The sequence below is a fragment of the Anoplopoma fimbria genome, chromosome 6 (genome assembly GCF_027596085.1).
Source record: "Anoplopoma fimbria isolate UVic2021 breed Golden Eagle Sablefish chromosome 6, Afim_UVic_2022, whole genome shotgun sequence".
NCBI classification, from domain to species: Eukaryota; Metazoa; Chordata; class Actinopteri; order Perciformes; family Anoplopomatidae; genus Anoplopoma; species Anoplopoma fimbria.
Genome location: NC_072454.1, coordinates 15370027 through 15391196, shown reverse-complemented (window position 1 = coordinate 15391196; position 21170 = coordinate 15370027). Strand labels below are relative to the sequence as shown.

At 38.0% G+C, this 21170-nt stretch overlaps 1 protein-coding gene across 1 annotated transcript in view; it reads left to right on the top strand.

Moving 5' to 3' along the window:
* The window catches only part of eys (eyes shut homolog), a 139444-nt gene that overhangs the window by 55665 nt on the left and 62609 nt on the right, over nucleotides 1-21170 (top strand). Inside the window, exons 25-33 of the mRNA XM_054600062.1 lie at nucleotides 4310-4406; nucleotides 4864-4971; nucleotides 6432-6577; nucleotides 13278-13449; nucleotides 13754-13832; nucleotides 14242-14441; nucleotides 17216-17340; nucleotides 17903-18027; nucleotides 18451-18664. Of these exons, the coding sequence (XP_054456037.1) occupies nucleotides 4310-4406; nucleotides 4864-4971; nucleotides 6432-6577; nucleotides 13278-13449; nucleotides 13754-13832; nucleotides 14242-14441; nucleotides 17216-17340; nucleotides 17903-18027; nucleotides 18451-18664 (1266 nt within the window). The remainder of the gene's footprint in view (nucleotides 1-4309; nucleotides 4407-4863; nucleotides 4972-6431; nucleotides 6578-13277; nucleotides 13450-13753; nucleotides 13833-14241; nucleotides 14442-17215; nucleotides 17341-17902; nucleotides 18028-18450; nucleotides 18665-21170) is intronic.

The following is a 21170-nucleotide window of genomic DNA, read 5'->3' as shown; positions in this document are numbered from 1 at the left end:
CTTATACAGTGTGTTTGAGGTCACAAAAGTTAATTTAAACATTTAAAATGTCTTATTCACATTCGGTTGTAGTTATCCCAAATGCTGAACTCAAGAATTCATCGTCAGTTTCCCGCATAGTCTTGATGAGGACCTCTCGTCCTCTCGTCCTCTTGTCGGGGCTCTCGTCCTCTCGTCCTCTTGTCGGGGCTCTCGTCCTCTCGTCCTCTTGTCGGGGCTCTCCCTGTACCCCGTTTGGAGCACTGATAACGAGGGATACATGCTGACAATCTGGCATGTGTTGGAATGTTTGTGTCCAGGCTATTGGTTCACGTCCATTGACCCAAAAGACGTCTATTTACACATTCCTGTCATTTCCAAACACAGAACGTTCCACTACAGCTGGCTGCCATTTGGCTATTCTCTTGCTCCACACACATTCTCCATGTTTGTCCTATTAGGAAGACCTTATCCTTATGGCCCCCTGTCAGGAGAGAGCTGCATCCCACATGTTGGAAGTTGTAAAGCACCTACAAACACTGGGTTTTGCCGTAAACTGGCAGAAAATTCTCTGCTCCACAGCCAGTCATTGATTTACCTGGGTGTGGCAAAGGACTCATTCACAATGAAAGCAAAGCTGTCTCCAGCCAGGCTGCATGGGCTGAACGCGCTACTGTCACACATCTCGCCCCAAAAGGGCTCTTTTCAATGATGCGCCTGCTAGGTACGATGTCCTTAAGCCTTGTTGTTGTCCCCCTGGGACTCCTTCACGTGAAGAGGATCCAGAGGTGGTTTGGCCGCCTCCACCTAGACCTAATTAGGCACAAAAGGTGAATGCTGACTGTAACTCCCTCACTGCAGTCAGCCCTGGTGTACTGGAAACCCTTCCATCAAAGGGTTAAGTGCCGTCAAACATATCAATGTACACTGACCCATCTCTCTCTGGATCTTTTGGAATGTGCCCGTCCAGATTGGTAGGTGGGACATGGAGGAATCCCCCATCCCTCTGAATGTTGAAACACTTTGCTCCTCTACTAAAAAACAGACACGTCACGTTGAGAACAGACAACACGATGGCGGCGGGTAGGCAGAAAGCTGCATAGAGCTGCAGACAGGGTGTTGATTCCCAGTGGGATCAGCAGTACTTGGAATCTTTTCACATCGCCATGTGAGTGCCATTTGTCTAAAGATAACGTTGTCTTTTTTCGTTTTTGACCTATAAAGTTCACAGCCTTGTCAGATTTTTTTTCTTTTCACTTCTTCTATTTACATTTAGCTGATTGCTGGTTTAATGATATGGCAATAGTGGATGATCACAATGTCAGGGGTTCACCTTGAGCATTGTTTAAGCTAGAGCTGTGTTTAAGTACGTGCTTTGCGACTGTGAGAAAGAGGTTAGTAGCTAAATATCCACATAATGTATTAAAAATAGGCCTTGGTCTGCAACAGCTGAAAAGTTAACACATTTTAAATAAACTCAGTGTTTAATCATTTTGTGCCTTCATTAGCAGTACAGAGAAGGTGGTCCAGGTGTGTAGCAGTGGGGTAAATTGGATGCAGTGCCTGATGTTTACAGGCAAAGAGGTTTCTATTCTTAACCCACTTATTCAAGTAACCCAGTTTCTGGTCAGTGCATGTGAAGGCCAAGCATGCTGTACCTCCTGTTTACGAGTAACACAGCTATGATGACTAACTTCATATCTGGTTTATCCGTCCATTCTTATTTGTTTTTAATTGCCTAAATTTTGTTGTTTATAGTGTGTTGCACAGCATTGATGTGTCCGCCTTTGCCAGATGTCTTTCTGTTTTTACAGACAAATAAAATTATTTATCGTTGTAATATATATATATATATATATATATATATATATATATATATATATAATATATATATACAGAGAGAGAGAGAGCAAGACCAAGTCCATAATCTATATTGCACAAGCTGAGGATAACATCCGTGTAAATGAACTCCCTCTGAGAAATTGCTACATCACACTGACAGCAACTTTGATAAGACTATAGTCACAAATGCAGCAGTCCTGACCAAATTCACATTCTTAAAATGAAGACATCACTCATATTTCAATTGAAACGTCCATCAAAGTTAGTTTGCTATCCACTGGAGATTAACCCACAATTTCTTGTCCTCGGAGACATTCGCTGGCATGAGCAGTGATCACATACTGTAGCTCCAGCCAGATGATGGAATGACTACGTACGCACACGCCTTTAGGTATCCCTCTCTTTACTCTGTCAAAGAGAAGCCTCCAGTCATTGCTCAGTGGCAGAAGATGCATTACATTGCAGTGACATTCGAAATAGTCCCTGTGGTGCTCCACCATTGCTTTGAGTGACAGACCAGCTTGGGAAACCTGTGCTGTCCCATAATTCACCAGATGCTCTGTGGTCTCTGTGGTCTGACGGATTCTCTCTCATTCTGACATCCCAAGATGCACAGCGCTGCGTCAGTGTTGCTGTCGTATCTTTTTTTCATTAGAGTCACTCTAGGTGTATTGGAAATTGGTCTTTCTGCGTTTGAAACATAATCATACACAATATTGTTTATTCAGCTGATTCAACTTGCACAGTGAGATTTGCTTGGAGAGCACCAGCCAGTTGTTATGCCATTTTTTATTCAACACTTAATCAATTGTATTGACCTTAATATAGCTGAATCGCGAACCACAAATAAGAGTTTGCAATTGCTCCATCTATCTGCAATCAGAAATGTATGGTCTATTTAATATCATACAATCTGTTGTTTAGGGTAGAGTTTAAAAACAGGCCATTACAGAGCATTATATGGTGTAACCCCCTGACATATAGTATCATTACATACAGTACAGGGGGAAAATGACAAATCTAATACATGAAATTAATAGAGTAGTAATCAGTAGTTGAAAGGTTTTTACACTTTATTCTGTTGCATCCATGTAAATATAATATATATTATGTGATTTAAAACATTTCTTCATATTTCTTCAGGCACCTAGTAATGTCTCACATTTTCACATGTGCTTGTCTCAAAAAATAATTATAAACCTCATCATTTTAAATGCAAGTACTTCTCTCAGCTTATAATCTAAACTTACATTAGCCAAAACTCATTATAGTTCAAATATATATAACTCTTAACTTGAAGCAGAGGGAGTAACATAATGAGACAAGAAAGCAATAAGAGCTCTAACACTCATTATAAGCTACTTTTGTTAACCCTTTGTTATATGCTTTTATCATCTTTTAATTATTTGTGTTATGCAGGGACAGCACAGCACTAGTCTTTGGAGGTCTGAAATCATAGTTTTAAAATGGAAGTGTAAAATTGTTCAAACCCAGGTTTAAAGATTGTTGATTAAAATGACATGGTCTACAGTGTCAAAAGCTGCACTTAGGTGTAAAACAATAAAAATAGAGCTCTACCCCCTGTACACTTCTAAAAGAAGATGGTTGGATACCTTGAGGAGGGCAATGACACATAAGATCTAAAAGTTGGGTTGAAACCACTTTCTGTAAAATGTTTGATAAAAACAGAGGTTTTGAAATTTGCCTCAAATCGCTAAGAACAGAGGGCTCAAGATTGAGTTTCAAGTGTCGTGGGAAAACTTCCTGTTGCTGATGAGCTATTTCTAATCAATAAAATATTAAGCCCAATTGTATCTATAATCTCTTTAAAAAAAATGTAGTTTGTATGAAATTAAGACTGTACTATATAATATGATTTTAAGCTAAAAAGAACAGTCTCTCTCTAAATCTTGGGTGGATTCATTCAGCCAGGGCTGGGCTGTTCTATTTGAACTTTTGTCTTTCAGGGGGAAACCATATATGGACCAGACTAAGACTACTCACCAGAGGATAACCTCCAACAGGCAGAACATTACAAGCTCCCAGGCTGCCTTCAAAAGTACAACAAAACAGCGATGCTGATCTGCTTAGCCATCCTGCCCCTCAACCCCCTAATGAACAAGGGCAAAATAGCTCTTGGGTTTAGCCTCTCCCTCTTACCCTATCTTAACAAGATGCCCCCCCACTCGCTGGCTTTCTCTCAAACACACACAGGCACATATGCACGCTGGTGCACACAGCCACACACCTCCCAAACCCCAAACCACTAACCCTCAGACCAATCTGTCTGTGGCACTAAAGTATTATTAGACTTACACAGTCTCAAAGGGGAAACAGTGAGTGCTGAGAGCTGGAAGATGAGATATGCTACAGGGGCTACTAGTTCCATTAAAATGGCATTCACTGGGGTCTTTGTTATCATCGGCCCTGACGTTTTTCAAGATGTAGTGGGGCTCGCTGATCCATGACCATCTCATCTATTTTTCAGGATTTGAAGGAAGTTGGTGTGAAATTGACACCAATGAGTGTAGCTCAAATCCATGCCAAAACCAGGGTAACTGTGTGGACCGGGTCAACAGCTACAGGTAAAGGGTGTTATCCCTAACCAGCTTTTCATTTCTTAGGAGGCAAGAAAATGTCACACTTTTTAGTGATGGCCATTAATCATTAGTAAATTCAGAGTATCTCTACCATTATGTTGTAATTTTGATACACTTAGCTAAAAGAGTTGCTCTGATCTCATGCCCATATTTCAAATGTATTTCAATGTATTTCATAATGTACCATTTCAGGTTAAAATGAGGTTAAAATGTTAACATAACAAATAAGCCTTTATTACTCTTGTCACGCAACCTTACGTTTAAACAGTGGAAATCCATGATTATGTCACTGTACTGTGTGTGCAATCAGACTAAATGATGTGTAATTAATATTTAATTTCTATAGATTTTTTCCCACTGTTCATGTCCTAGTGGGAAACGGATAGATCTTCTATTTTCCATCTGAGACAAAATATCAATATTAATGATTTCTCCTATCCAGCTGTGATTGTAAGATGGGATTTTCTGGCCTTCACTGTGAAGAAGACATCAATGAGTGCACCTCTAGCCCTTGCCACAACTCTGCTGTTTGCCAAGACCTCGTGAACAAGTAAGTACCAATATGATACATTTTTTGTTTCCACATTGCTCCTTAGCCATTTTGTATTGTGCACTTTAAAAAAAAAATGCACATATCAGTAAAGGCAAAGCAGCTTTAATTTTGTGCATTTGTTTTGAAAGGCCCAATAAAATAAAATAAATCCGAAAAAAGAAAAAAGCACAAGGTTGTGATGTTCCTCTTCAAAGTGTTCCGGTTTATATAACAAGCCTGTCTTCATCCTTGACACACATAATCTGCTATTCTAAAGACAGAGAGCAAATTCAGCAGGAACACATCATGTATCTAGATTGGGCTTTACTCCACTGGTGCTTCTCTCTGCTGTGCTTAATGGGAGCCCCGGGGCTTCCGGGCTTAGTCGGACAGATGGGTAGCGAAGTCCCAGGGCCAATTTGAGTCCTAAATGGTTCGTCTCCAGTTTGTCTCCCGTCAAGATTTTTCTCCCATGTGACCTGGCCCTGCTCAGAGCGCTCCCCTGATTGCACAGTACAGGGAGTTCACATCAGGTGTGCTTTAACCTCGCTGCCCACCACAAACACACTGCACACGCCGCTATCTCCATCTCCCTGACCCAACAAGCCGAACAAATCCATCTGTACTGGGGTGATGAATCAGACTATGCAGTACACTCAGTGAGCCCTTGCAGTCTTTTTACTTTTCATTAGCTACTTTAAGTTTGACTCTGTAAAAGTCCCATCCTTTTCTCTCATCTACTGTACGTATATACCACCTATTGTTATTGACTAGCAGATAGTAACAGGCAGCGGTTTAACTGAGTGCAATAAATAAAGTGTTGATTGTTGCTGTCACAGAGATGTCTCAGATCAGTCAAGCCTTTTGAGTTGATGTTATTAAGCAGCACAGTTCTGCTGCTGCATCATAAATACCATGATGTGATGTAACTGGTTTCACTGATGAAATATTATGTCTAACTAATCAAAAGATGTAGTTTAGATTTTAGCACAGAGGTGTCTAATGACTTGTTTTCTTATTATCTCCCTTACAAACAAAATTAGGATCTCCTCTGAGGTGTGTGGTCAGGGGATATTAGACCCACCGACCGCTGCAGGGAGGGATTAGAATTGAATAAACCGTATTATTGGACAGATGAAGCTCTTAAGTAATAAGTCATCAAATATAATTCAAATTAAGTACACACAAGGGCATAATTGCTATCCTACTTTTTTTTTTTTTAAGAACTGCCTATCAGTCTGAGAATGGAATATGGTTTCTTGGTGGTTTTGTAACACACACACACTTTTTTTTGTTGCAGTTAATTGCCTCTGCAAGAGTGTGTGCAGTTTTTACTGAGAAAAATAATTCAGCATATTTTGAAGCTATGCTGAGAACTGATTTAAACACAAATAAAGTATGCGCTCATTACTGCCTGATACACAGGTCTTCACTGGATTTCCCTTTTTTTCTTAATGATTGAGTGTTATCTTCCTTAGGTTCCACTGCATTTGCCCTCCTGGTTATTTCGGAACGCTGTGTGACCTGGATGTGAATGAGTGTGAAGTTTCACCTTGCCTACACGAGGGCATCTGTATCAACACGCTCGGGGGCTTCAAGTGTGTCTGTCGTCCTGGATACTCAGGTAGCTCTTTTGCCCTCAGGTGACATGAAGATCAATACGAGAGACTAACTAAAAAGCTTATCAACACTGCTGCGGCCGCATGCTATTGAGGCAACTCTGACACAGATCTGGCTTAGTGTAAGAAACTGCTTTACAATGCTTTTAATTAGCCCGCCTGCCTCTACCAGATACAGTGGCTGCCTTTCAGTAAAGGCAACAAGATCAATTCACGTCACCTGTTTTATCTGTTGAAAACACCTCAGTGTCTGTAAGTTTCATTTATTTAATTTCATCAGTTTCTTTAGTCTTGGAGCACTAACGTGTTTTACTTCAATCCATTTGTCGTATTTTCCACTTAGACGGATATCAAGCTGTTTTAGCGCAAGTGTGTGTATATGTGTGTGCGCACTATCTAAAGCCGATTCCTGTCAGGTACTGGGAAGATTAATTTCATTTGTCTTCCACACTGTATCATCAATTTATCCTTCCCCAGTTGAGATGGGGGGGTAAATCTCTGGGGTATTGCTACTCTGGAGAGCCGAACCTGACATGCATGGCCCAATTCCCACAGAAGCAGCTTTTATTATTAGGCCTACGCACAGCATAGTACAAGTCATTACTTTTTCTGTTGCTCTAAGCTCATCTGAGGAAACAGGGTTCCCCAAGAGAGCAAGCGGCCAGAGGATACAGTGTGGATTGGCTCAAACCAACTAGAACTCATACAAAATATTTGCTCTAGTAACACGTGTGACAGCATTGCAACTTTTTACAAAAAAAAAAACAAGCAGGTTCGTTGTTCTATACTGTAGCTTTGTGTCTTCTTTTGTACTATTCTAATAGCAAAATTGCCATCTTAAGGTGATTCATCACATCATGTTTGTGCCGCCTGATTGGAATTGATTAAATGTTATTCTGCTTTGATGGAATGATCCGTCATCTCCTCTATCTCTGGAATACTGTAACTCGTTGTGTCACTTGATGGTATTATCATAATATTTGCTTCAGCCATCAGGGAACTCAAGGTTTTTTGCATATTGAATGCCAACATTCATTTTGACTGTAACAGTTGAAGCTGTTTACTAATAAATTAATCTCGTGCTATATCTACTCACTTTCATGGATCTGATTAAGCTATAATGACACTTCATCCCCACCTGCATCGCTATTTATATTGGATTTTCTTAGTGGTTGGTAGTTGGTCAGTGTGTCAGTGCATCTATATTTTTTTTATAGTTTTTATAGACAGTATTTATCCCTTTGTATAAATGCACAGATCATGACCTGTCTTTTCGAAACTGATAGATTACTTTAAAGCTTTTTTTTTTTTTTACATATAACATGTTTGAGCTTTGAGAAATGATTGAAGGAAAAATACAGTAAATTGTTCTATTCACATTTCTGATACATTTGCCAGCTTTTACCATTTTTTTTTTCAGACATTAAGATTAATAGGCTGCTTTTTTATCTTTTCCAGTTACGTCAAATTAATCTCTTGCTCAATAACAACCATAAGTTATGGCTCTAATATATTCACCTGCTTTATTTCTATATACAATGGAATTTTGTCTTCCGTGAGATATTGACACACTCTTTAAGCCTGCTGTATCTTACGCTGTAAGACTCTCTTGGCAGATGCTTAGATCTCAGCTGTCTGATCATTATTTAGGATGTTTTGTATAAAAGGCTCTGCAATCACAATAATGTATTATTGTATTAACTGTGCTCTGTACTGAGGTCAGAAGTCATTACAGCGACATGATTAATGAGTAATCTTGTTTATATAAATCACAGTTTAAGCACACTATTCGTCACCTTCTGTTTTCTCTTCTTCACCCATCATTAAGGAGCATGTTCCCTTGAGTGATAGTACAGTGCAATCAGCACATTGTTGTAGCTTCCTAAGTCAGCACATTGGATGATGATGCTCTGTCTCTGGCAATGCTGTTTGCTGTTAAGGCTTCAGCAGATTCAGTATTTTTCTGTGGGAACTGGATGAATAATATGTGGTCATTATTTCTATGTTTGCCGCTGAGGCTTTCAAGTGATCTATTGCTTTAGAGGTGTGGTGTACATTTAACGTCAATGGAATAATGGAATTCATTAATTGTATCAAGACCAAGACAGTTCTTGCTACTTTGAGAGTTAGTACATTACTTATATATGTGTTTTGGGGCTAAGTACTAATTAGTATGTTTTTTAAAACACCCTTGCTGACCAGTCTGCAGCATTAAATATTCACGATGTAATCCCATATCTCATTCATAGTCCTTCAGATCTTACCTGAGTAAAAACATCAAAATACAAATCCAGTTACAGTATAGCTTTCATTTTGGCTAAATGAAACAAGTTATCAGAATTATTATCTCAATTAAGAAGCTATTAAACATTATGTAATGAGAGAACCTGATGATTTTTATTTTGTACACTTAAAGGCCCACTGTGTAAGATTTACCCCTTCCTTTCCAATCGTGTTGGAGAACTAAGGGGGCCTTCAGGTAGGGAGAGTTATCTTAAGGATTTTAGTACGACGATGAGCTACTTTATACTCAGCTTTTCTACATGACTAAATAATTGCTTTTCAAAACATATATAGAGTTTTAAAAACAAATAAATTCAAAACAGGATTATAATTTTTACATAATTTATATCAAAATATTGTTTATAGAGCAGCAACAGTTATATTTCCAACAACAAAGTCACTATATAAAGTCATAAATACTACACCGTAAATAAATGTAAAATGTTAATAAAATCAAAAACATTTCTGAGTGACGTTTATAAAGAATGAAGAACACAGACATCAGTTAGTATCAGTCTCTTGTCCTCTGACCTCTTGGCTGCTTTGTCTCAGCCACCAGAAAAGTTAAAAGAAAAATGCTTTTGGCCGATCGTGCGTGCTGTGCTTTTGCAAACATAGCAGCGGTGGCTGATTGAATTATGTTTCACTTTTCTTTACATGTCCGTTCTTTTTGCACAGATGTATTGATAAAGTTTTTACTTTTTACTCGCAATTATTTTATTGCACGTGCCGGGACAATCGTAGTTGTCGTCAACGCTACTTCACACCATCTGGTTCACTCAACCACAGCAGCATATGTGCTCACACTTTGTGCGTGTGTTTATGTTTGTGTTTGTGGGTGTAGTTGGAGGAGATCAGCCCGACAGAAACAGTATAATAAATGACATCAAAATATTAAAAAGCACTTACAAAAACACTTATAACATCGGGGCTTATCAATACTAGTAATTTAGCAACGATGCCCGTTCAAGGCCCTGTTTAAGGTTTCGGAAGGCATCCTTCCCTTAAGATAACATAAAACGTGAATGGCTTTCACCAGAGCAAGTGTCCGTTCTTGGCTGCTGTAGAAACATGGCATAGCAGGATGGCTGATTCCGTGGAAGAGGACCCCTCTCCCTATGTTGATATAAATGCCTTTTTCTAAGCTAACAAAACCATTACGATACTTAGTTTCGGATGATTATACACTGATAAAAACATAGTTGTGAATATATATTTTCCAATGCTGCCAATTAATCCCCCTAAATGTTACACACTGTTGGTTTATTTATTCTCTTTCATGATGAAACACAGGAGGCATGAAATGAATTCTTGTCTCTATGTTTGTTTACATCTTTCTCAGTCAACGGATGAAGAGCTTAACGAATGATTGGGTCAGTCATCGTTTTTTATCTCTCGATTCCTGGAAGTTGAGATTTAAATAGTTGGTACATAATCTTTTTCCCACTTTAGTGAGAAAAAACATCACAAAAATGCCCATTTGTAGAATAAGGAACAATCCATTTATTTTTAATTCCCCAGCAAAACGAGTCACTTCTGTGTATCTCTCTGAAGTAGCACCTGCTATAATTTAGACTACTACAAACAGTTATTCTAGGGTTTTCCCAACTTGTGTTTCTGATTTGTTGGCAGAAGGGAGACACATTTTGACACATTCTGTTATCTGGTGATTCCTTCACAGCTTGAACTCTCCCCTTCATTTCTCCTCTGATCTCATTGCTATTTTTGTGAAGTCTGAATAAATAATAAATAGCATCAACTCTCTGAGTAAAGCTGACTTACTTTGTGAATCCTCAGAGATATCTTACATGTAGCTGATGGACAGTGAAGAAATAAGTTATTTTGAGTACAATTCATGTGTTGCCTTTGAGTCAGCACATTTGGTGCAGAACAGTTTGTATAGAGGGTTGTGCCTTACTAGACATGGTACTGTGTAGGCAGAGATGTAAGGATATACAGTGCGTATAGTATGTGACACACTTTCCATTAGTTCAGTGCTGCAATTCACTGACTACTGTTGCAACATGCGCTGGTCTTTTAGTGGGCTTTGGCTCTATATATCATGTTATTAAATTAACACACTTTTTTTTTGTCTTTGCCATGAATTTAGTAATTGTTGTTAAATATGTTGAAGCTTTTTTTCAAGGGTCAGTTTAACCAAATTACAAAAAAAAAGCAAGTGAGGTAGCTCTGGTTTTATTTGTCCAGGTTTTATGGATATCTACCTCTGGGACTGCTGCCTCTATGCCTCTACGCGTCATGGAGGAAGTAACCAGTACATTGTTTCTGGAACAAACTAATCAGTAGTTTGTATTTGGTTAGCTCTTTATTGTTACTTTAATATACTACACTCTACTATCTGTGGGACACAAACAGTCATTGGGTTTTCACTTTAATTCAACAAAGGCCAGTTTATGCTGACTTTAACTCTAGATGTATAGATTACATTATTATTTTAGGTTAGGGCTACAACTAACGATTATGTTCATGATCTATTAGAGTAATAATCAAAGAGTTGATTATTTATTTGATCAGTAGATTTTCAATAAATCACAAAAACAGATTGCTTCAGATTGCTTGTTTTATTTGACTAAAAGTCTTAAAACATAATATATTCAATTTAGAGTCATAATGATGTTGAGAAAAGCAGCAAATGCTCATATTTCAGGAGCTGGAACCAGTGGATGGTTGGCAATTTTTTAGCTCTGGTTTAGATATTGGTGAGTCAACATTTAAATAACCGGCAGGCAGGCTTTGTATATAGTATGAGGTATTGACGGCTTGTCTTTGTTAAGAGATCTGCGGTTACAGCCTGTAACAAACTGTTTCTGTCATTACTCCTACAATCATCAGCAACATAAGCCCTATCCATCTTTTAAAATTCAAATAACAGGTTTGAACAAGTTCACACGATATTTTGTAGAAAACTAAGGTTTAAAACTTGGATGAAACTTTCTGTAGGATATAATATTTTGCCTAATGCTTTGATTCAGTTTCTATTTATGTGGCAGCTGGATACTCATAATTAAAGCTAAAGTGTCAGATAGAATCACAAGACACAAGATAAAGGCACTTTGAATTATGTTTTTCTTTCATGGCAAACCCTTTTCATTAAAAACATTCAAGGTACGTTGTCATTAATAGTAGAATATTATGCGAGCAGGAGGTAACTTGAGGTGAATAGCTCCCTTTAATGCAATACCAGTAAACTACACACAGCATGTTCTTGTTTACCATCCGTGCCAGTCTGTGATCACTTTATATCAAAGGTTACTAAGGACACCAGAGAGTAAAAACATGTCATGTTGGGGAGGCAGCTTTATCTGGACAGTACGCAACTTTTTTTGCTCTCAAAGGACCGTACTGGTTGGGTCTTGAAGTCGTTAACTTTAAGAGACCCACATAGACTTTTTACTGGGTTTTTTTAATTGTCCACAATTGTCAATTATTGTGTGGTTTCGCTGACAGATGTGTAGAGAATGCTGTACATGTGTGTAGTTATTGGGCTTAAACATAACTCTAGTATGATCCTTTAGTTTTTGAATCTTCACCCTTGAGGGAGAAATGTACTTTACAAACCTGACGCTACGATTTCATTTGTCAAACAATAATAGTTTGAATGGATGGGATGTTCTTTATCTTTGGATGTTCAAATTTTGACATATCTGTCATTGTGCAGTTTCACATTCACTCAGATTGCTTGAAGATACTACGACAGTATGACTTTTACCTGCTTTAAAGTCAGAATAAGTCATTGATGGCATTAAAAAAAAAAACAGTAAGTAGTGTGACCTGGATGTGAATCACATCCTTTCGATCTGTTGAAAATAATGAACGATGTAGAAAATAATTAATGATGCTGACAAAGCAGTTTACATAGTCAATGGGATACACAGTTTTTCAGATAATCATTATATAGCATGACAATGGCATATGTTACCCTATGATTAACATTGAAGGATACAGGTTTAGGGTTGTAGGTGTTTTTTCTTTATTATTATATTCAACAAATTCCATTAAAAGACATACACAAAAAACAAATTCCTCATGACAAGCTTATATCTGCCTAACACCTCCACTTCATCCGGAAACTATAAAAAACTTTTGAAATAGCCATACTTATGCATTTTGTCAGCATATTCCTTCATTACTGTAAACAGAGCTGGTAAACTATATTCCTTTAGGTTACTCAAACTCACAAAATAGTGTAAAAACGGAACCATGTCTTGGAGTATGTGCAATGATGTCTGCAGAGATCCAAAACACAGTTTAGATCCAGGGGTGCAGAATGATCCAAAGTCATTGCCTAGTTTAAAAGTTATATTTGCAAAGACTTGCATAGATTTTTGTCAACAGTTTAAGAACTGAATTTAATAGTTTTTGAATATGTTAAGTCTTACTAAAATTCCCTTCATTTCCTAGGGGCACGGTGTGGAGCTGACATCGACGAGTGTGTTTCAAACCCATGCCAAAATCATGGGAAATGTATTGACGGACCTAATCAATACCACTGCTTGTGTCTTGATGGCTTCATCGGGCTCCACTGTGAAACAAACATTGACGAATGCATGTCAGCGCCTTGTCTTCATGGGAGGTACAGATTTTTTTGATGTCATTTGGAAAACAAAGACTGCAAATTCAATCTGGAAATTGCATGGAATTATTTTTAATTACACTCCTCGCCAGCACAGTGAGTGGAGACATACGTCACATGTTTTATAGTCTCTAAATTGGAGTTCCGTTAATTCCGTTAAAGGGTAAATACTCAATCGGTCAAAGGACTAAATCTCTCTCTAAGGATTCTGAATGAAAAATACAGCATACAGTTTTGGTTGATTTTATACAGTAGTATAATTTTGATGAATCAATTCTAACCCCATCTGTTGTTGCCTTCTCAGCTGTAAAGATGGAGTAAATTCATATTCCTGTCTTTGTGAATCTGGATGGATCGGCAGCATATGTGAAACAAACATTGACGTAAGTTGGGCTTGATTAATAAACCTGCTAAGTGTTTAAAAGGAACGACAAGAGAATTTTCTAATCTTAGTGTGGCCTTTGGGATCACCAACTCTATTGATTTTTGTACAAGATAAGTAAATTGAACTACCAGGATCATGTAGGCATTGTACAAATACCTGATTAAAAGAAATTGCTTAATCTAACCCCTAATTGATTAAAACCACAGCTTGTGCTGGACCCGTGAGATAAAACACTGAGTTGCTTACAAGGTCTCTGAGCATGTAGTTCAGTGGATAATCTGATCATCTGCATTTTAAATTTAAACCAAAGTTGTTACTTTTTCCTTTTTTAAACACAGAATGCATTTTAGGTGGTATATTGTGCATTTGTCAAAACACTTATTGATGAAGTGTCTTTTCATTTCCAGGACTGTGCTTCCAGTCCCTGTTTGAATGGAGGCTCATGTGTGGATCTCATTGATAAATATGCATGCTTCTGTCAGGACGGCTACACAGGGAAAACTTGTGAGACTGATATAGATGTCTGCAAAGAAGCCACATTCAATGTATCACTGTGTTTCAATCAAGCCACCTGCCTTGACGGTGAGGGATCAGACTTTACATGCAGGTGAGCTGGACTACTATTAAAAGTCTTTATTGCTTTGATGAAATGTTACTGAAACAAATTGTGAGTGAAGAATATGCCACCATTATTACAATAAGCTTAATATGTGCCCTGTGAGACTGGAACGCTTGACAGGTGTAAGTTGGGCTGTGGCTTAATAAACAGTCAAAATCCAAATCTTGCGAAGTTGTAAGTATCACAGGTGAATTGGTAAAAAAAATCTGTCCTCCCCTGTTAAAAATGATGATCAATCGTTGTCTAAGAATTTGGCTTGTCTCTAACAAAAAAAATCATCTTATCTCTTAAGAATGGTGCTAACGTATATTTGTGATTTCCTATACAGTAGCACTCCTCCAGGTTTGTTCAGTGAATCATTACTTTTAAATTGCTGACATGTTCTCCCTTGAGTGATGAAGTATATCTGAATACAAGGTGTATGTCGTAAGTGTGTGCAGATTTGACACAGCAGCTCCCTGGATGCCTTGCAGTTAATTACATTGTCTAACCTTGTGCTGATGCGCTGCTATATGCTCAGTGTCATGATTTAATGTATCCCAGACTACCACAAGTCCTAATGGGTTGGTGCACTTCACAGTGTTATATATTGATGCACTGGACTGCCTACTGCCTGAGCACAGCATTTTTCTTACAATGTTTACTTTGTTGAAGGCTAATTTGTTTATGTATACATATTACAAGAAGACAAAATAGCGTATGTTGTGCATTCACAGATAAATGTGCACACTAAGGACAAACAATGTACTTTAGTGTCCTGCTGATCTGCAACATGATGATTGTGCATTGGGTGCACTTTAAGATCTTTTGGACATCAAATGAAATTTGCTATGGTATTAGTATAATTATTAAATTGTTATTGGCCTTTTTAGATTCAGTTATCAGGCAAGATGTTTGATTTGGCTTTTTTACAGACAATAAAGGAGTTTTAAGCAACAAAAAAAAATTCACACCACCACAAAACATAAATACAGATAAAGTTGTTGCCCAGTGTAAGAATTACAGCAGGTTCCAATATTTTGTTTTTATTGGAAGAGGCTATCTTCTTGTTTGCATTTACATCACAGACTGTGACTTCAAATCACATTCAAAGATTTCTTGAGAGGCAAGCATGTTTTGTCCATCCACATTTGTTTTCCACTTGAATGGAGAGGTTTGATCAGGCCTGCACACTGACTAATGGCCTTAAATATGAAATCAGTCATGCAATGGTTTGTTTACAAAACCACATCTACAATACATGGATTACAGTGTGGTTTTATCTGCATGTTATGAGTGAAGTGTTAGACAATCATTTTCGCACTTGTTCGACAAAAGGGGTCCAAACCTCTCCACTCTCTCTCTATTGTGATGGTCAGCCAAGAGGAATGAAATAATTTCCCCATTTCCTGGTGTTGTATATGATTATACTCATTGATCTAGGTTTACAACAAAAGTCAATTCCCAAGGAATTTAAGCCTCATGAACAAAGCAGGAGTTTGGTTATCATTTATTGAATCCTAAAAAACTGTGTGTCTGGTAAATCTGAGAATCTGCATTCTTTCTTCACATTGTTCTGCTGGTTTCACTTTTTCTGATGTCAAATATTCCCAAAGATGTTCAGTGAGTTCACAGTCTGGTGACTGTGAATTGGAAATCCATGCAAGTCAGCAAACCTCGGTCTTCCTTTGGCCTCAGGTAGCTTTGATGCATGATCAGGCTCATTGTCCATCTGGAAAATGACTGCTCTTCTACAAAACTTAAAGCCAGTGGGGATGACATCTCCAGAATCGAGTAGTACCTCAATTTGCTCAAGGTTCAGCTTATCTTCAAATCACCAATTCCACAACAGAAAACCATTACCATCCATAAAGATTCCCACTTTGTTTACCTGTGGATTTTATGCACTGCTGAATCAATCCATTATGTTGTATCCTCCCCTTAAATAAGATCTCTAATTGCAAGTTTGTGATCTATACACTTACCTTGAGTTTTCAGCAGTGACTTTTTTTTTTTTTTTTGTTACTCACGACCAGGTTTTGTTAAAGAAATTGATTAACAGTAATGATATAAACACATAGAGGGCTTTATTTATTGAGTCAAGCCATGGACAAAACATCGAGGGCCCTTTGTTTGAGAGCAGTCTTGGCAACATCATCTGTTAACTAAGCTGAACAGTGTTTTCTCTGAACTTTATTCAGGTGGTATAGAAATACCCTCTACCAGAACTCCAAAGTACTTTGTCATGGGTCTGTCACCGTTTATTTGTTGAGTTGTTGTTGGATTCATAATGCATATTTAGCGGACGATAAACAAGCTGGACTAATGCATTGCTATTTCTTTCTTAGGAGAGCATCTGGATGTGCTGACTTGAGTTTTTCGGATATAGTAAAGACACTGTTAAGTTCAACAGAAAGTATCTTATTACTCTGTAGGTGTAAAGTATGTATTGTAACATAATACAGATACTTTCAAGTCCCCACAGGTCTTTTATAAAAATGTTATATAGAGCTTGATATGAAATGTTAATGTAAAAGTAGTTTCAGTTTGATTTGAACCCTCTTTAGTTTACTGGTTCCACTGCTGTTTCTCTTAAGATTCCAGATTTGTCTGTTTTAAATAATATACTCTGAAATAAGAAGCAACAACTGACTAGAAAAAGTTGTTTTGATAAATAATGAAAACAAGCAGTTTTAACAGATGCAGTGTGTCAGACCCACAAGAAGGAAGAGACAGCACAGCGAGACAGTCTCACAGTTTGAAAGTATGATATGTTTTCTTAGCTGTCCTCCAGGTTTCATGGGGGATTTCTGTGAAGTGGATGTTAACGAATGTTGCTCAGCTCCCTGCCACAACGGTGCCATTTGCCAAGATCTTATTAATAGCTTCGTCTGCCACTGCAGGTCAGGTGAGTCACTCAGACATCCTTTGAGTTTCTCAATTTACTAAGAAATGAGGCAACCAAAGCAGTTTTTGTCCTTAATAAGACCTGTTAAAGGAAACCTTTGTGGCTCATGAACAAGATTACTGAGACGGAGCCTAGATGGCAAGACATATTTTGAAGTGAACAGGAACACCTCACTGTGCCCCTGATGTGTGAGAGTACAGTTTACCATATGAAAACCATGTTAATACTTAAAGAATACCCTATTGGATTGAAATAGGCCAGTGTCACTAAATGTTACCATATTGCCTACGTTGCTTCTGTGCCTCAAAGCCATTCAAAAGTCATCTTCTTTTCTCCAGGGGAAAATTTGTAGACATACAGTACTAAAAAAGACGTGTGTGGGCTCATTAAAATGTATGTGGCATCTTACTCTTTAGTGAAAGCCTTTTCTTGTCTTTGTATGTGTGTGAACCCAAAAAGAAGCAAATCAATGTAGGAGAATCTGATTGATATTCACTTCAGAGGGTGGAAGTGGGAGAGCCTGGGCTCACCACGGTACTCTGTGGGCTTTTGTTCCTGGCAGGTTGGACAGGCCTTCACTGTGAGGATGACATTAATGAGTGCCTTCCACAGCCCTGCAACCAGGGGATATGCATTCAGAATGATCCGGGCTATGGCTACACCTGTTTCTGTCGTCCTGGATTTGTGGTGAGGCTCCCCACCTTATTCCCCATTTCCCTGTCTTTTTTTTCTGTCTTTCTTTTTATTAACCTTTACCCTAATGCACCCTCAACTCTTGAGTCCTCTTTTGGCACTTATTTATTAGATCATTATTTATATTCCTATTGTAAAGAAGGTAAATCAGATACCTGTCTCATAAAAATAGCATATGAAACTTTTACTACTAATACTACAAAAAAATAACACCCCGTAATGTTACTTTGGATACATTTTAAATATTCCAAATGTTAACTTTGCACATAAAAATGAATTTGAATCCTATTTTTTTAAAAAGCCTTATTTTTGTTACATAATCATATGTTCCCTACTTAATGCAAACAGGATTATTTAAATATATTTCAACGTAGAGTTACAGGACACGTCTAAAGGCTGTTTATTTTCCATACACAGGGGAGGAACTGTGAGCACAACTATGATGACTGCCTGTTGAATCCATGTCCAGAAGCATTTTCCTGTGTAGATGGCATCAACAAGGTCAGCTGCCTGCCTCCTGTTACGGATGCTGTTCCCTTGGCGACTGTAGTCAAGAATACCACTCGCGGCTCCACACCCAGGGTGCCAACGCCAACACTCAACTCAACAACAGCAGCTGAGAGATCCGCAGGTACCCAGTCGGGTACATCCATTTTGTGCTACACTTTATACTACACTATTAGGCCCCCTTTTCACATTTCAGATGTGTATGAGTCATTAGCAGCTTCACCAAAGACACATTTCCACTCACATGGTTTCACCCAAATAACTTCTTGAGACTTAAAGAGATAAAACTGTCCTATATTTCACAAAAAAAGCAAAAGATAAAAGTCTGAAAAATGAATGCTTGTTTCTGCAGCAGAACTTTGTTTTTTCATATTTCCTAACCCATTCATCATCTCATGAGCCCTAATATTTCAATGGTGACCCTGTTTTAGGGTGCCTGATCCCTACCTTTGGGAACCGCATTAAACTAACTTCCTGTATCTAAAGTATATCAACTACCAGCAGCTCCAGTTCGTCCAAATTCAACAGTAAAGTGCTGCTTAAACATTTTTACATCCTTCTAATATAACACTCGTAGATTGAGTATTTTTATTATTTATACTACTGCATATTTGAATATATCAAATATACATATTTGAATGGTTTTAAATGCAGGACTTTTATTTGTATTGGATTATTTTGCCATGTTTGTGTTGCTTCTTTTACTTAAGTAAAGGATCTGAGTACTTTTTGCTGAGTATATACAGTACTGCTGAGTATATACAGTACGCTGCAGTATACTTGTTCTCTCTTTTAAGCAAACCTAAATGCAGTTCAGTTAACTTTCATGTTATTTTTCAATTAAATTAATATGATTATGAATTATATTCTTATACTGTAAAGCACAGACTCATTGCTTGAATGTGAAATGTGGCAGTGTTTCAAGTTAAATGAATGTTTCTTGATCAAGTCATATTTCTTTGGCAAATAACAAAGCTATCCTTCCCACTAAACATTTCTGCACAAGGTTTGCCAGTTTCGATTGAAGGGAGACTCCCACTGAGCTGGTACTCCAAATGTGATTTTAGAGCCTTTTGGACATAGAAAGCGATGATATATTAGGTTTGATTGAGAGATTGTTGCAGTTTGTGCAGCTGTGGGGACAGAAATTCCTGTTAAAATCTAGTTTTGTATTGGCCACTAAAGTGCATTTTCTATCTCAGTTTGAGAGAAATAATTTGAAAGAGTGGTAAATCCAATCATTATTTGTCACTATATCCTTTAACACTCAAATGAAGACACTGAACACAATGTGTTATACATTATTGGTATTGGATTCAGTCATCTATGTGAGGAGAGGAATTCGGAGCCCTGGGCAGATTGTTACTCCTTGACAGATGAGGTCTGTCTACCTTTGAAACTGTTCACAGAGCTGTAAAACAGACCTATTGAACACAGACGGGCTTGAACCAATTCAGTGAGACACCCTGAAAATCACTTCGGGCCAAACATAATGGAGTCTTACCCGCTGCACCTGATCCAGCCCTCATCCAGTGAATATATCGCATTGGTTTAGAGAGGGTTAAGACACTGGTAAAGAAAAACAAACCCAAGCATCTACACAAAAAAATCCTCTCTTTACCCTTTAAGATACACATGCATAATCAAAGTAAATAAGTTTTAAAGCAAGGGGACCCAGAAACTCATGAGTTTATCTAACTAGGTCACCATCTAAAAGCATGCAGTGCCCTTGGTGCTGCTTGAAATAGACTCAGACAGTGCTCCTTTAAACCTAAGACTGCTCCACAACCTTTGAAATATACCAAGTCAATTGGAATTGTTACATAGAGGGGCTAATAGGTACACTGACAGTAGAATTACAATTTCTTGTTAACATCTTTATTATGAATTTGGTCAAAATCTTGATTTTCTTTTTTTTTCGTCTTTCTCCATTTTGATGGAAATATGTAATTCAGTTCAGTTCAGCAAAACTAGTAGCTACAAAATAGACATTCTATTCCAAAGATTAAAATGATTGTCTTCTGGGTTTCTTTTTTTTCATCACTATACATTCAATGCTGAGCTCCACAGTATTTTAGCTCTACAATATCAGAGCTGATGGGTATCTAGAGAGCACACTGCTGGTGGAGGGAAGCTTACTGCAGCTAAGCCACGGTTTGGTTGACTTTCCTTGAGTGATCACACCAGCACAGGTGAAGCTGTTATCTGTTGCTGCCACGTGTAGCAGAAATTAAATTACTTAAGCTCCTCAAAATCAACTTGATGAGTAAGAGGTTAGCCAGAGGGTCCTTTCAAACATGCAGCGCCTGTCTTGGGGCAGTGACCTTGTTGACCTTCAGTTTAACATGCATGCATTTGTTCTGTCTGGCACTAATAAATGTCAGCATTCTTGTTTAAGATTGAGTTGTCAGTGCCCGGTTAGTATGCCTGTTACCATTTTGATATATTCAGTGACTCAGCTTTTCTAGTGAGTCACGATGACATTCACATGATGTGCGCAGTTAAGTATTTTCATAAAAAAAAAGGCTCCTCGAGATGAAAAAAGCTGTCTAAATGTGTCATTTTAGCTGCAGATGATGGCCTCTGTGCTCCTGTACAGTAACTGTCAGTGCAGTGTTAGTGTTTTTTCA